The 17,023-nt window shown below is 45.8% G+C and overlaps 1 protein-coding gene across 1 annotated transcript in view; it reads right to left on the reverse strand.

Annotated features, from left to right (window-relative positions):
* Positions 1–6,701, reverse strand: part of LOC144943254 (polypeptide N-acetylgalactosaminyltransferase 2-like) — a 74,575-nt gene extending 67,874 nt beyond the window's left edge. The window contains exon 1 of the mRNA XM_078870584.1: positions 5,837–6,701. Coding sequence (XP_078726710.1) covers positions 5,837–5,935 — 99 coding nt within the window. The 5' untranslated portion in view covers positions 5,936–6,701. The remainder of the gene's footprint in view (positions 1–5,836) is intronic.
* Between the last annotated feature and the right edge of the window lie 10,322 nt (positions 6,702–17,023).

Consider the following 17,023-nt stretch of genomic DNA (forward strand, 5'->3'; position numbering starts at 1 on the left):
TTCCAACGGCAGTGCACACAAGATGCACTCTGACACTGCCAGTACTACAAAAATATATTTGCAGACTGGGAAACCTGCCTAAGAAAACACTTAACACGCACATAATTGAACACATGACCAAGATCTACTTCACCCTGGATAAAATGTCTGGGCAAGTGAAGTTGGTGAACACCGGAGGAGGCCAACACAAAACCTGAGAGGGGTGTTGAGGCCAGCACCATACCCAGTCGATTTTGTTTTCACAGACCAGGGGTCGTCAACCTGCGGCTCTTTGGCTGCCCCCCCACCTTGCGGCTCTTAGGTTGACCCCCCCCCCCTCCTTGCGGCTCTTTGGCTGCCCCCTTGCGGGCAGCCGTTGTTTGAAAAAAAAATGAATTTACCTTATTCGGTTCTTTACACTCTAAAATGTAGTGCAGGTGGTCCCCACATATGTTCCCATAGATGCAATGATTAGCGTATTGGTGACAACAAAATCTAGTCAAACTGCATTGTTAAAAAAAAAGTGGAAAAAAACTACCCAAATAGACGCAGTTGATTCCATCACCTATATTGTTTATTTAAGTCGGAATGTGTTGTCATCCGCTCTATACCTGCAGCTGTGTCTGTATACAAGTGGGTCTCGCTGCGTGTGATGCGGCTCTCGAAATATTGTTGGTCAAAGACAAAAACTCCTTCTCCTCCTTCTTTGGAAGATTTCCGACCCCTGCCCCAATGACAATGCTTTACAAACCACATCAGGTGCTCGTTTGAGGCCGAGTCACCCGAGGGCAGGCTCAAGACAGGTTCTGATATCACTCTATTTCTATGTTTGCTGGCACCGTAGCACAGTATGCACTCACCACAATCCCATCGCACCAAAACCACACACCATATTTATACAAACACGCTCACACAGACCATACATACACAGTCGCACATATCCACCGTCACACAAACGCAGCCACTCACATCAAAAACAAAATCTCCCCCGAAGGCCACGCAGACTACTGCGGACAGTCCTGTTAGCGAGTACCAATTAAAGCCAGCATGGCACACGGGGAGGGGGGGGTGATGTGGCCAGCACCACGTTGGCTACATGTGTCGCCCCAGTAACGATGTTTACACATTGCCCCACGTACTGATTTAAGGCTGAGTCGACATTTGGAGAGGCACAGGACTGGTTCAGATAATCACCACTGGGAATTAGACTCCAGTTATCCAGTTTGTAGCACACTATGCCAATCACTGCTTCTCCACTCCCCGTTTCAAAGACAAAGATCCCCTATGTAGCCTTAACAAACTGTTGGGGCAAGTGCTGTTAGTGAGCACCTATGAAGGCCAGCACGGCACACGAGCGGGTAGGTGGCCAACACCACGCCTGGCCGCCTTTGTCTCCCAAGTGGCGATGTTTACACATCGCACCAGGTACTCATTTGAGATCGAGTCGATTTCGAGGAGGCCCAGGACCTGTTCAAATAATCATCACTGGTGGCCGTGAGCGGGAATCGAAGCCATGTCGCCAGGTTCGTAGTGCAGCGCGCTAATCGCTAAACTACCACTCCCTATTACAAACACACATGCATATGCACCGTACACATGCGCGGTCACGCACTCGCATATCTTATAACCCGAGACACCTGTCAGGTGCTAAGATCAGCTGCGTGTGACTGGTACTCTCATTCCCAGGTTCAAAGTACAATGACTCCAGGTATTCCTGTGTTTGTGTGTGTGGCCTGCGCCCATTCGCTGAACATGCACCGACCGCTTGGTGTAAGAATTTACTCAATTAGGATTACACACATCGCCCCCGACTGCGAAAACTTGGCAGGACACTCCTGAAACAGTCATGAGACTCAGTGAGGCTTTCCTGGGTAAACGAGCGTAACAATTATTTAAGTTAGGCCGGATTTGCTCGCAGACATTTTACAGTTTGTCCCGGTTATGCTTGTAAATCATTGCTAACACTGTTGCCTCTCACAATAAAATTAATGAAAGTGAGCCCAAGGGATTTAGAACCTGCAAGCACACACGGCCATGTTGCAGCATTTGGTGGAACAGCAAAGGCTTCCAGTTTATTTAGAGTTCAAATCTAAAGTCAAATCAACTGCATTTGCATCATCATCATCACTCTAAGCAAGATGAAATGAGTACCACCTGCCGAGGATGCACTTATAAGTACTTTATTTACAAAGGAATGCATCAAAGCTCAAGACCATTTATCACAGGGTTTCTGGACGGCATGTTTGTCCGAATCATTACCGAGAATTCTGTACCAGTTGGCTGGGCGTCAACGGTGGCTGGTGTGTTAGAAAAACAAATTTGTTTTAGATCACACGGCTCAGGAAATTCCACCATCTAGCTCGTCGTTTCTAACACTGCCTTGTCAATCATCACTACCAAGGGTTGGGTAAAATAGGCACCCAATTTTTTTTCCAGAAGGATCCCGAACTGTGGTAGCTTTGGCCAACTTCTACACCCAATTGATCCTCATGAACAAACTCGGTGGCTGTCAAGTGATATTGCGAGACTGGGTTTCCTGCCACAACAATGGGGACAATTCGCCACCAGCTCCGGTCAAACGATGAAGATCATCACCGCCCAGCACCGGTTATAACTGGGAGACAGTGGGCATTAATTTCGACGTGAAAACGGGAAACACGTACGTTTCAATTTTGCACTAAAGTTGTGACTGCTCACTGCAATAACCTTGAGCTTTTCGGGGATAAAACACCGCATTCCTGCTTAAAGTTGCATCAAGCAACCAGCCATGAAAGAAAACATGGCCAAGACCCACCGTACAGCCATACAGGGGCGTTGGGGCAAGTGGAGTTAGTAAGCAACTATGAGAAGCTGGCATGGTGCACACAAGGGGGTAAGGTAGAGTGTAGCTGACACCACGTAATGGCCACGTGTACCTTTCCAGTGCTGATTGTTTACACAATAGACCAGTGGTTCTTAACCTGGGGTGCATGTCCTTTCTGGGGGTGCGAGACATTTTCGAATGCAAGATTTTTAAGGTAAATCGTCGAAATACAAATTAAGGACGGGCACGTAAGTACAACTACTTTGTTCCATAAAACCCCATGTATTTATTAACATTATACATTTTTTAAGGACCGGTTCAGATAATCGCCACTGATGTTGGCCAAGGCTGGGAATCAAACTCAAAATGACGAGTTCGCAGTGCAGTCTGAGAAGACTACACCACTGCTCCCCAAGAAAACATGCACCATGGCTGCTGCTGTTGCCTGGTGTTCCCCTTGGCAGCACTGCTCAAATTAGCCCTCAGCGTTGAAGCATTATTCTCCAAGGGCTGTGGGCTATGATTACAGGGAAGGATGGAGGGTGGGTTTGTCCTGCTCACTGAATCTCGATCGAGCTGCTCACAACATAGCGATTTGCCTTTCTTGCTCTTAAGTTGATGTTAAGGATTAAACTCAAAGAACAAACAGCTCTTCTCTCGTAGGTACACACTCAGTTTGTTTGAAGCTTTCTAACTTGAGTTTACATTCGAAAAAGCGATTTTCAAACACGCAGTGACAGCCACAGCGACTATTAAAAGGTACAGCGGTGACATAACTCAAGCAATAAGGCAGCTTCTCCCTCGAGTCACTTAAAAGTCGTTTCTTTTTTTAATCAATGATGCTTCAAACTCACATCTCACAGCATGGGTCACACAGCCGAGGTGACCCGTATAAAAGAGAGCTGTTTGTGTTGCTGGGGGTGCCTCATCCTTTAAACTGTACCATGCACGCTGCAGCCCACTGGCCCTCCCAGCCCCTTGCAGGCATAACGAGTTAGTGGCTGTGATGGTGCCTTCACGTGACAGGCACTCTTGAGGAGCTGTAAGGCACTGGCACTGAAGCGTAAAGGCTTTAAGGCGAACTCACGAAACCATAGCCCACGCAGCGGAGCCATCAGAAAGACATTCCCACTACACACCGAGAGAGTCTTAAGACCAAGTCGAATGGAACACCAAAAAAGAAAGCCCTTGACGTGAGTTAAAGTTTTCACTCTCTCCGAATCCAGTAGCGTTGAGTGGTTGACATGGGCCCTGGTGCAAGATAATTAAACTATACTATTAAACTATACATTAATTTGAACCCCCTTGTCAAATCATTTCCCTCCAACCCACCACGCTCTCCAGCACTGTTGCACCGCCCTGTTCCTATACTCTTTGGTTCTTTCGGTAAAGTCACGTAGGTACGTGACTTTACCGAAAGAACCAAAGAGTATGGATTCCTGCAGTCACGAAAGCTTCAAATCAAGATCGCCCTGTTCCTCTCAACTGCCATGCCCCCCACGAATGAGCCATAGTTTGTGGCTCTGAGTTTTTTGTTTGTTCAGACAATTCTAACAGACCCGCAAGCACGGAAATGATGGCTTTATTTGGCTCTGTGGGTGCTGGACAGGTCTAAAAACTCCATAGGCTGCTTTAGTAGTTTTTTTGTTATTTTTGTCACGCGTTCCCCCAGTTTTATTCCGATTGAACTACCGGCCTTGTCGTGAGATAAAGCGCGCCCCCCCTCCCCATTCGGATTCTCTCGCACAGTGAAGCCCTTCGTGTTAAGAAAATGTCTCACTTAAGTAGATTTACAGAGTTTCCTCTGAGAGATATCCCTTCGAGTGACCTCTGATCCACACACTAGGGGAGCAAAAACACTTCTCGTGCCCGCTCTGCATATGACAGTAGTAGTGTTCAGTGCATGACGCTCAAACTGACACGTTAATTATTGCGTCTAGAATTTAGCCACACCACGTACAGAAAGACATTTTAATTACCGTTTTGACGAATATTTCGAGTTTTATTTGGTTCTTGTGCACCACTGCAAATTCAATATCACCAGACAATAATAAGAATAATAATAGACGCTAAAATTTCCAGTGGCGTTTTAACGAGGCTCTGTGGGACCTCACGTGGGGCATAAATAATCTCAAAAAGCACAACGGTGCTTGAACGTGCACTCATGAACATCGCAAGTTTAGTTTAACACGTAGCAGGCTTTCGCGACCAATATTATTCATAATAAAGGTTTTTGGGTTAGATCGCGTTATCTATAAATGTGTCGTAACCCTCCACCACCCGACACGGCCAATCAGTAACAAAAAAAAGCAGTAAAAAATGTGTCACGTTGACAAAAGACAAATAGTTCACTACGTGACACATTTCTTACTGTTTCGGGTGGTGGAAGGTGACGACACATTTATAAATAACGCGATCTAACCCAAACACATTTATTATGAATCACAAGTTTAATTACTTACAAAACGAAATAGGGTGCCAGGGTCTACCCCAGTGAGCCTCAGATTCTGTGCAATGAACCTCAGGAGAACTTCTTATTCTGAATCTATGAGTCTAATGCACCCTAAGAAATGCACGTGTCGCCTCAGTCTGCCCCTATGGCAGGGATACCTTAGTGTGTCCCTATGGGTCTAATTAAGCATATACACTTGCTTTGATCTGCCTCCAACAGTCTCGTTCGAGCTAAATGACCCTTTGGACCCCCATGGCGGTCTCAGTCTGTGCCCATGGGTCTCAGCCAACCCGACGCTGGCTAAAGAACCCCAGGGGCTTACCATAGTCTATAAGTCTCATACAAACCTATTAAACTCCTATACGCCACGTGTGCCTAATGACCCTTTCACATAACGATACCAACCCAAGTGTGCACCCTGAAACGCCATCGTCCGTCCCCGTAAACGCTGACGAGCAATCAAAGCCCCGGGAAATGAACCTCGGGGGCAGCGACGAAAGGAGCCCTAAAAGCGGCCAGAGGAATGGCAGCCCGAGAGCCCTGGACGACCCCATCGAACCACCACCACCAGCAGCACCCCACGTCCTCTCCCTTCCTCTCACCCTGTGCGTCGTCCCACCACTGCCCCAGTAGATGTAGTAGGCGACTCCCACGACCCAGAGGCCCGCGAAGCAGAGCAGAAGCCGCGACCTCCTCCTCATGGCGACACCCAGAGGCGGCCTCCTCGGGCCCGCGGGGCGAGGTTCGGTGCACGGGTCCTGGTCGAGGGGACGTGGGGGTGGTGGTGGTCCTGTGAGCCTGGAGTCCTCGATCCCGACACAAGTCTGGATGCTTGGATAGCAGCAGAGTCCCTGGGTCCTGGTCGAGACGGACGACGGATGAGTGATCAGCCGGGGTTGGTGAGGAGTGCGGGTCTCGGGGTCCGTCGGGGCGAGTCGTGGCTGGCCAGGGGGGGGGGGGCAGTCCTCGAGCAACTCAGCCGGGTTCTTCAGACAGATCCCTGCTGTTACAATCGCTGCTGGAGGAAGGCGGCGACCGGTCGGTCCTGCTGGGTTCCTCTGCAAGACCGCGACTGTTGCCGATTTAGAGACCTCGGCGGCCACGCGGGTGCGGTTCTGTGGTAGCCTAAAGCTTGTTGTGTGGTGGTGGTGGTGGAGCGGGCGAGCTGGGGTGGGGTGGGGGGTGAGGGTTCTCTCTGGTATGACGACGAGGAGGAGGAGGAAGGGGACGATGAGGAGGTCGAGGAGGAGGAAGGGGACGAAGAGTAGGAGGAGGACGAGGAGGAGGAAGGGGTCGAGGAGTCGGGAGGAGGTCGAGGACGAAGGGGACGACGACGAGGAGGACGAGGAGGAGTAGGAAGGAGGAGAACGAGGAGGAGGATGAGGAAGAGGAGTCGGAGCGCCTGGGTCGGGTCCCGGGTCCCGGTCCGGCTCCGCGCCACGGGGGGGGGCGAGCAGCTGGCACTGGGGGTCCGCGCGGCTACGGCGAGCGCGAGGCGCTCAAAACGCGAGTGCGTAAATGGTGGAGGCGTTGCGCGTTACCACCGCATTCACTCAGCCTCTCGCCCGTGCCCAGCCAAGCCCCTGCCTCGTGTCGCTACAATTCTCTTTGCCTGGAGTCGGTGCTGTTAGCACTGTGTTGGCAGTAACCGGCACGCCAGTGTTGATGCTGCTGTGTGTTAGTATCCACTCGTAAACGTGCTCATTACCGCATTCAACTCAACCCCAAAGCAGCCCCATCTATACCCTGTGACTTTCACACACAGTGCTAGTAGTATTAATACGTGAGCACTGCACTCTGTTAGTACTTGCTCCTAAACGCCGGGGTGGAGTGCGAGTTACCCTACTCGGCTTGCCCTGTGTGTATGTGTGTTGCACTTCTTTCGCACCGTACGTAGCCAACCGTGCTACAATCTGATGTGCGGGGGGAAAGGCAAACTAACTAGACTCACAAAAAGCTCGGCTGTGGATTTCACGCCTGATGATGATTGCTTGTGTTGCAGTCGAAATGTGAGACTTTTTATTGTTTGATATTTTAATTATGTTATTATATCTCTTCTACGTTACTTTACCAAAAGAACCAAGAATATCACAAAAAAGCTGTTCTAAAGAAATGAGTTTGTCAATCTGGGTGATTTTAAAGCTGCATAGCTCCCAGTAGCTTCCTGATATCGGAAGGCAGAACGTTCCAGACGGCCGTAGAAGCACTTCTGAAAATCGCTGCGAGGATGACCGCAGTTGACGTGATGGTGTAATGCTGCTTGTGTAGTTATGTAACAACATTACGAGCACGGCCAACGTGTTCGAGTTCAAGTTCACTTATTAGGTATAGCCCTGTGAGCCATTCGGCTCTTGAATCGGGTGCAACTGCAACAAACAAAAAACAAAAACATGAACAAGAAAACATCTTAAAGTGAATATGTGACTAAGTGCAAACAGAAAATCCAAGAAAAGACAGCAAAATATTGCAGAAAAAACACCTTACACCAAAGCTGTGTGCAAAAATCCCAATGGGATGTGGCCAATTCATATCCAAGGCTCGCTTATGCTCTTTGTGGGCCCGTAAACTGGAGAATCCAGAGAAAACACAGCACACAAGGGAGGGATAAACACTCGGGAAGATTTGCACAGATGGGTTCAAGAAACCCACTCGCTCAAACGCCATCTCCCGGCCACCTCGCAGCCCAAGAACGTAATGGGATTTGAAGCTTTCGTGGCTGCAGGAATCCACACTCTTCTCTGGTTCTTTTGGTAAAGTCACGTAGGTAGAAAATAAAATAAATCACGACGTTTCGGGCGCAACACAAGCGTCCATCATCAGGTGGGAAAGATTTCTCACGTGATGATGGACGCTTTTGTGGACGCTTGTGTTGCGCCCGAAACGTCGTGATTTATTTTATTTTAGTTCATACCTACGTGATTTTACCGAAAGAACCAAAGAGTAACGTAATGGGAGTTTCACAATCTCCACGTGATCCAAAAACCCCAAACTACAAAATGCTTCTTCTTTGGTTCTTTCGGTAGAGTCACGTATAAAGATTTTAAAAAATGCTGTAATTTTGTAATTAGTTTATACTATATGTTTTATTTATTTAGTCCTTGATTTGTGAAAACTTTAATAAACTGCATCAGAGATTGGATGGCTGCGTGAAATGTCCACTTAATAAAATGTATTTTCATTAATATAATCGACAAAACCAGACGTATTCAGGGGTGATGCACAAACATTTGCACGCCTGATTCGAGAAACCATTTGCTATACTGCCACCTTTTGGACACATCGAAGCCTCGCGGGTCTGGGAGTTTCCCGAGTTTCACATCTGCTTTTTAAACTTAATAAAAACTTAAGTTTCACAAATTATTACGTGATCAACCAACCTCTGCCTCCAAAGCTCTGGATTACAGGCGTGCGCCGCGTTACTTTCCCTGGCTCTGTCAAGTTGATGTTAGTTTTATGCAACACGCCACTCGACTGGCTGGAGTGGGTTGAACACTTTATATATTTTAAGAGGTATTCTCTTAGTGTTTTGATCATCCATGTTATAGATTTTTCCAACCTCTTGCATGAATAAACAGCGCTTATGCAAGCAGACGCGTGAAGTGCAAGGCTGGCGGATACCCTTGATAAAGTCACACACACACGTGCTGTGACGAGGTCACACACACATACACGTGTTGTGCCGAGGATCACACACACATAGTGCTGTGACAACTTCACACACACACACGTGTTGTGCCGAGGGTCACAGACACACACACGTGTTGTGCCGAGGATCACACACACATAGTGCTGTGACAACTTCACACACACACACACACGTGTTGTGCCGAGGTCACACACACATAGTGCTGTGACAACTTCACACACACACGTGTTGTGACGAGGGTCACAGACACATACACGTGTTATGCCGAGGATCACACACATAGTGCTGTGACAACTTCACACACATACACGTGTTGTGCCGAGGGTCACAGACACATACACGTGTTGTGCCGAGGGTCACACACACACGTGCTGTGGCAAGGGTCTCACACACACACACACCTGCTGTACTGTATCGTGATCGCCCAACTATAGGGGCCGATGTTACAACACTTAATGTATAATCCCAAATGATCAATGTGCAAGTACTGTAATTATTTTCAGCATCGGGATTCTATATTTGTCCGATACCTTTAAATCGTACGGAGATTGCATTGTCTTTTGTAACTATGGGAGTATAGCGGAGAAGCCGGAGGAAAATAATGCAGACGCGGGGCGAGAACATACGAACTTCCCACACAGAGAAGAGTTGCCCCAATCGGGCCTTGAACCCAATGTGGCTTTTGCTTTGAGGCGCGAGTGTTCACCACTGAGACACCCCTGCCACTGTCAAATCACCACAATGCATCATAAGACAAAAGCTGCCCAGCACGTGCCCGATCCTATCAGATCTCAGCAGCGTTTGTATGGGTGACCCCAATGCACAAACAGCTTGCCATAGGGCTGAGTGCTCCAGTTGTGAGTGGCAAACGACAGTGCAGCAAAATCCATTGCTGTATTGAACATATATGCTCCCCGTCATCACCGATTCTACGCATTGACCGGCGTGGTGATGTATGGTCAAACAGCCCGCGTGGTGTGGCGAAGGCCCTCATCAAGCAGTGGATTCTAAAGGGGCAGTCAGAATCAGAATATTTATACTGGAGGAATCCGATTAGCTATAAAGCTCTTTTTCACGGATGTGCAGAACGTTACAACAAACAATACAAAAACACGATAACAGTGCAAATATAGGAAAGGTAAACCATTCAGAAAAAATACAAATGAAACGAAACTTTTATTCTATTTGACCAGGTTAAGCCCACTGAGCTATCTGCTTCTTTTCGGAAGCAACCCTAGCCACAAATGATAGCTCAACGAAGTGGCTTATCATGTGGAAATTGATATCAGCCAAATAATTAAAATAATCTAAAGGCATGTTTCTGCAGTGGATTCCCATTGACAATAGCTTTATTTGCTTAAAAAAGTGATGTTGCTTTAACTAAAATAGATATGGAAAATTGATCAACTAGATGGACAAGAATTACAGTACTGTATATCATTTTCAAAGGTATTTCACGACAGACCAGCGCGTATAATGTTGCAATTCCACATTGCAACAATGGTGACCGAGCCTTAATACAATGGTCCCTTCCATTTGAACAGCATGACGAATCACATCGATCGATAGACTGCAACGTGCACTGCTGGTACGTCGCATTGTGTACCGCCAGTATTTCCACCGCTGAAATGAAAATGTCATTGTTTTGCAATGTTTTCTAATGGCTGCCAATGAAACAGATAGATGCCGTGGTGAACTCATATAAATAACAGCCTGGGTCAAACAAGAATTTGCTATCCCAGAAGCCGCCAATGACTCGTGGGCCCTCTGTTGATGTGTAACTGTCGTGTGTACATGGACCTGCATCACCAAGTAGGGTTGAACGATTTGGGGAAAATACCTAATTGCGATTTTTCTGACAGATATTGCGATTTGATTTGCGATTAAACATTTTTTTAAGTCAAGCGTCAGTTCAATATTCATTGTGTAATAGATTTAAAACATGTGATGGAGCATTACCACACGATACAATCAAAATATGAACTGCTCTATATATTCAAATGCAAGGATGATAACTTAAAAGATATGAATTGCTTCCAACATATATATTTTAAAATGTTTAATTGATATAGAACAATCAAACATAGAACAATTAAGTTAAATAAAGAAAGTTATAATAATAATAAATTAAACAATTCCAATAAGAAAGTAACAGGACTTTTCAAATCGCAAAAGATCGCAGCCTTTGCGATTTGCTAATCGCATTGTTTCAAATTGCGATTTGAAATCGATTAATCCTTCAACCAGATCACCAACCCTTCAATAGATGTTTGCATTCTTTTTTTTTAAGTGCACGGCAGCTAAAATTACAAAAAATAAATACATCCGTGTACGCATTTCACCTTCATTGGCAGTATTTTATTAATAACTGCTGCATAAATTATGCATGAGCAGCAGCAGCCACGATCAATCTACCGCTGGATGAAAGCCTCACCGGGCCGTCACCATCAAGCACCGCTCTGTGATGTGATGATGATCCAACGTGCAGCTGCACACAACGCTCATTTGATTGCTACCAACTTCTCCGTGCTCGTTCTGTCTGATGCGTTACGACCCTTAGATGATTATTTGGCTGTCGTAAATGTCCACAGGAAAGCCACTTTCGTTGAGCCATCATTTGTGTCGCCGCTTCTGAACAAGAAGCGAAGAGCTCGGTGGAGCTTTACTTGGTCAAATATTTTTTCTCTTAATTTGTTTACCTTCCCTATCCCTAACACTCTTATCGTGTTTTTGTGCTGTTTGTCCTTCTAATCCGCCCCGACTGGACATCTGCGAAAGAGGGCTTTATACCTCATCGGATTCCTCACGTATAAATCAGAGGTGTGGACTCGAGTCATGTGACTTGGACTCGAGTCAGACTCGAGTCATGAATTTGATGACTTGCGACTCGACTTGGACTTGCATAACAATGACTTTGTCCCACCTATGAGATGTGGACTCGAGTCATGTGACTTGGACTCGAGTCAGACTCGAGTCATGAATTTGATGACTTGCGACTCGACTTGGACTTGCATAACAATGACTTTGTCCCACCTCTGGTATAAATACATTTCGATTTAAAGCTTTCGTGACTGCAGGGATTCATCTTCTTGGTTCTTTCGGTAAAGTCACGTAGAAGGGAAGTAATAAAATAATAAAAATAAAACATAATAAAATAATATAATACAATTATATAATATATTTTTTTTATTATGTTTTATTTTTATTATTGTATTACTTCCCTTCTACGTGACTTTACCGAAAGAACCAAGAAGGTATAAATACATATTCTGATTCTCTTCATCAACATCCTTGACCAAGAGTCATCATCTCTTTATGAACGGCTTGAATTATGTCATATGCTTCTTTTTAGTAATCTAAGTTATTCCAAGCTTTCGCCTCTCTGCGCTGCACTTTTGAACGTTATGTTCCATTTTTTGTTAATAACCACGTCATGGCATAAGAATTAGGTCGATATTAAGTCACCAACGGTGAGCATACAGTGCAGGCTTTTGCTGATTTCGCCCATGATCCTGTGTGGTCTTACCGTTATTAGTTTTTTTGTAGTTTTTTCCCCGAGTATGCGTTTACTAGGTACTCTATTATACGTTGACCTGCTTAACATTCTATTCGCAGCTACATGCGAATGTTTATAGACGGTAGAATGGTAGCTTGAACGCCATGTACACTTTATATGTGTAGACAGTACAATGTTTTGGTAAAAAAAAATGTGCATTAGAGTATTATATATACTGTACATATATATTGCTTGAGTTAACATCCCCATCAGGGACCGACTCTTATGGCTGTGCGGTCGATAAAATAGGAACTACTTTGTGAGTTTCCAACAAATATTGAATTTGCAACACAGAGAGAAGCAACACCGCACACTCATTTCAGCTGGGAAGTACTTTTGACTTTTATTGTGTTGAATAGGCCATTCGTGTAAAACATTTACAGAAGAAATGCTCGTACGTATTGCGAAGCTTAATAACTCCCCGATATGATGACACGCCTGTAATGTTGTGAAAAGAAGTTGTGAAAAGAAGTCTCGGGTGTATGTATTTTGAACTTCTTTCGCACCGTACGGAGCCAACCGTGCTAATCGGAGGTTCGTGGCTCACACAAGTTCGACACCTGGTCCACCTTCCAGCAATAAGGTGCCACCTGTAAGGGCAGTGCAGCAAGTAGATAGCCGACCTATTAATGTAGGGTTTAGGCCTCAGGCAGAATTGGATACCAAGAGGAGGACGGCATGCACTGCAGACGCGAATTGTGAGGCACAACGCGAGCCACATGGTCGCGGCGTCCCCACTTGGGAAAATCGAAGACAGAGAAAGACAAATATGGATTGGGGGGGGATCGATTATATCATGAGGAGGTGGACCCAGCTCAGTGTGGCGGACATCACGAGAGAGAGAGAGAGCTCGTGCCGAGAGGAAACACGCTGGCACGCGTTGACCGTCGACCTCCGAACCCGACGCTGACGGATGGAGGCGTCGCCCTCTCTGTGTATTGTTCCCAAGAGCAGGACGGAGCGTTCCCTTGGTTTGTTCTGGGCACTAGTTTAATTTTAAAAGCAAAATAACAAACTAAATGGAATTGATATTGATTTAAAGCTTTCATGACTGCAGGAATCCATACTCTTTGGTTCTTTCGGTAAAGTCACGTAGGTAGAAAAAATAATAGATCACGAAGTTTCGATTGCAACACAAGCAGCCGTCATCATGTGTGAAACAAACACAGCAGGAGGACTGCTGACGTAGGAGAGAGAGCTACTGCAACAAGAGTTTATATAGGATTTGGTGGGCCCAACCCAAGGGTAAGTGGGCGGAGCTAGAGAATAAATTTGGACGTAAATGTTAGAGATTAGCATGTCAATGTGAAACGGCCCAGCCACCGGAGGTGTGCCAATGAGAAGATTAGCATGTCAATGTCAGAGAGCTGGGCAGCAGGAACAAAAAAACCCTAAGAGCAAGAGGTACACATGGTGAGAGGGAGACAGAGAGAGAGACACATACAGTGTCGGAAATAACAGCTGACATAGGTAGGTTGGATGGAAGCATCACAGTCAATTAAGACTTTACTTGGTTAATAACGTCCTTCCAATGATTGCTCAGTTTGTACCCATCTTCTCGGTTGAAGTTGTGTTTGTGTTTATATATCTGGATGGCTTCATGAACAAATCTCTGATGATAGCCGGTGGATTTCAGAGTACCTTCGTCTTGGAAAAATCTATTTCGTGTGAGCCCACAGCATTAAAGCAATGATCAGCAACGGGAGAGGTATTGGTCCTACCGTGTTTCAGATCTGCCTTGTGTTCGCGAACACGGTCCGTAACATGTCGTTTCGTTTCCCCAATGTAACTGCTACCGCAGCCACAACGTAGTTTGTAGACACCAGGGAATTGCATGTCAGGAATCACATCCTTTACAGATGGGATCAAATCACGGATTTTGTGTACTGTGTTGAAACGAACCTGGATCTTGTGTTCATTTAAGATTTTGGAAATATTTTGGTAACCCCTGCTATGTATGGCAAAGTGATGGTTTTGATTGGATCCTCAGATGAATGGCTGGGGAGACAGCTTTGCGGATTGTACGGTCAGAATATCCATTCATCCTGAGGGCTTGATGTACGTGCTCCAGCTCACTGGCTAGGTGGTGCTGGTCAGAGATGCAACGGGCCCTATGGTGTAGTGTTTTGATGAGGGAATTCTTCTGGGCGGGATGGTGGTGGGAGTCAGGCTTTAGATAGGCATCCGTGTAGGTGGCTTTCCTGTAGACAGTGTCCCAACGAGCCATCAGGTCTCTTCTCAATCAAAACATCCAGGAATGGTAACTTGCCATCTTTTTCCACTTCCATGGTGAATTTGATAGATGGGTGTATGGAATTTATGTGGTTGAGAAATTGGTTCAGTGCTGGCAGGCCATGTGGGCAGATGACGAACGTGTCATCTACGTATCTCTTCCACAAGGAAGGAAGTAGGGTGGATGGCTGGATGGCATCTGTTTAATATTTCTCCATGAAAACATTCGCTACCACTGGCGATGAGGGAGAACCCATTGGGGTTCCCTCCTTTTATTTGTGGAATGTACCATTCCAGGTGAAGTAAGTGTTGGTAAGGCAGTGCTTTACCAAATTTGGTACATCTGGATTCAGTCCCTGTTGGACCAAGTCTTCAATGATTGCAATGGTGTCAAGTACAGGTACCTTGGTGAACAGGGAGACAACATCGAAACTCACAAGCAAATCATCTGGAGACAGTCAGATGTCCTTGATTAGAGAATCCAAGTGAGCTGAGTTAAGTTCAGCTGAGGTGGTCTTGCCCGTGAAAGGAAGCAAGGTCTCAGACAGAAATCGGGCCAGTTTGTAGGTGGGTGATTTAATGGTGGAGACGATAGGATGGAGCGGGGTACCTTTTTTGTGGATTTTTGGAAGGCCATAAAATCTGGGTGGTCTAGCAGCCGAAGGTTTTAGAGAGAGCTGCTTGGTCGGTTCGATTAGAGAAGTCGAACTAGTGATGCTATTGTTGGTTTTCGTGGCTAGGCGATTGGTGGGATCTCTATTGATTTTGGTATAGCTGCCATCATTAAGGTCCTGAATTGTGTTGTTGTAAGTGGTTTTACCCATGATGACAGTGGCATTGCCCTTGTTGGCTGAGAGGATGAGAATGTCATCTCTCTTTTTTAATTGAGCGAGTTCAAAACGCTCGTCCTTGCTGATGTTGCTAATGGATTTCTTAGCGTTTTGAGGATAGCAACTATTTCAGATCTTGTAACGTCTGCCGGGATGTGTCCCAAACCATTGAGGGCTACGTCGACCTGGGCAATGATATCATCCACTGGGATGTGTTTATAGGTGACTGCGAAATTCAACCCTTTAGCTAGTACGGATTTTAGGCTGTCGAAATTGGGCTGTTACTATGATTGATGACAATCTTGTTAACATCTAACTTTTTAATGTGTGGCTCTGGCTTGTTTTTTGTCAGGAGGTTGAATTTAGCAATCAAGTTAACTTTACATTTGGTTGACATTGAAGTAGCTGAAGAAACTGTCATGTTATCTACATGGTCCCAATCAGATATGGACATTTTATCTGTTAATGCTAAGTGTGATTGTAAGAGAGTCTTGTCTAAATTATAAAGTTCAAATCGGAGCAATCTTATTCTCTCTGAGATTAGAGCTAGGCTGGCCCTAAACAAGATCCGTTTAGAGTTAGGAGAAGTGACAGCAGTTGATGTGAGTGTAAAGGCAATCGGTGTTACCTTGGTGTCGCGGCATCTCTTCAGAAATTGAGCGAGAAATGGAATTGATGAAACAATAAGAATCGGTTTTACCCTTTCTGGCAATAAGGTCCCATCGATACATGGAATTGGTTTTAAATATAATACAAAACGAAGCTCAGAAAGGCTCGAGACAATGGTGCTTTTCCTGGTGTAAAGACAATTATTAGAATGTAGTGTTCCTGCAGTGGAATGATTATACAATGCAGTAGCAGACCATTACACATGCTGAAATTGAAAAATACGCGGTTTAAGTACAAATTATGCCGCTGTTTATGTTCCAATTGAGCCCTCCTGATAAAAGCACTGCAGGGACATTACCGTCAAGCAGGCCTAACCGGCTGCTAATTTCCAAAAGCATAAAAAAATTCATCACAGTATATAGTTCCCAAGAGCAGGCCATTGTGTTCCGTGTTCTTGCCAAATGTTGTGGAAGTACCGGCGATTACTGGACTTGCCCAATTTCTAAACACTCCCAGGAGGCCACGTACCCTGTGTGCTGAGCTAAAAGGGACCACTTTTGGCCAAACTGCTCCAAGGCAATACTTGATGGATGAACGAATGCTGGGGCAGACTCCATGATGGGTGCAGTGACTGCCACGGAGGGGTTTTTTTTAGGTGGTTTGAAGCAATTGGTAGTGTTCAAAACACCACCAGCACAGCCTCGAATGTGCGGTTATTCCACGTAAAATAGGACATTCACACATGAGCGCGGCACGTGCAACTGTTTTATTACTAATTTATCACCGTCTTCATCATCATGAACCATGGTTTCCATATCCGCTGCTGGATTAAGGCCTCCCCATGCCATTGCCATCCCTCAATGTATTGAGGAATAATTAATCTCACTCCTGCACGTGTACTGATGGCATCACTCCA

Source organism: Lampetra fluviatilis, chromosome 30 (genome assembly GCF_964198595.1).
Source record: "Lampetra fluviatilis chromosome 30, kcLamFluv1.1, whole genome shotgun sequence".
NCBI classification, from domain to species: domain Eukaryota; kingdom Metazoa; phylum Chordata; class Hyperoartia; order Petromyzontiformes; family Petromyzontidae; genus Lampetra; species Lampetra fluviatilis.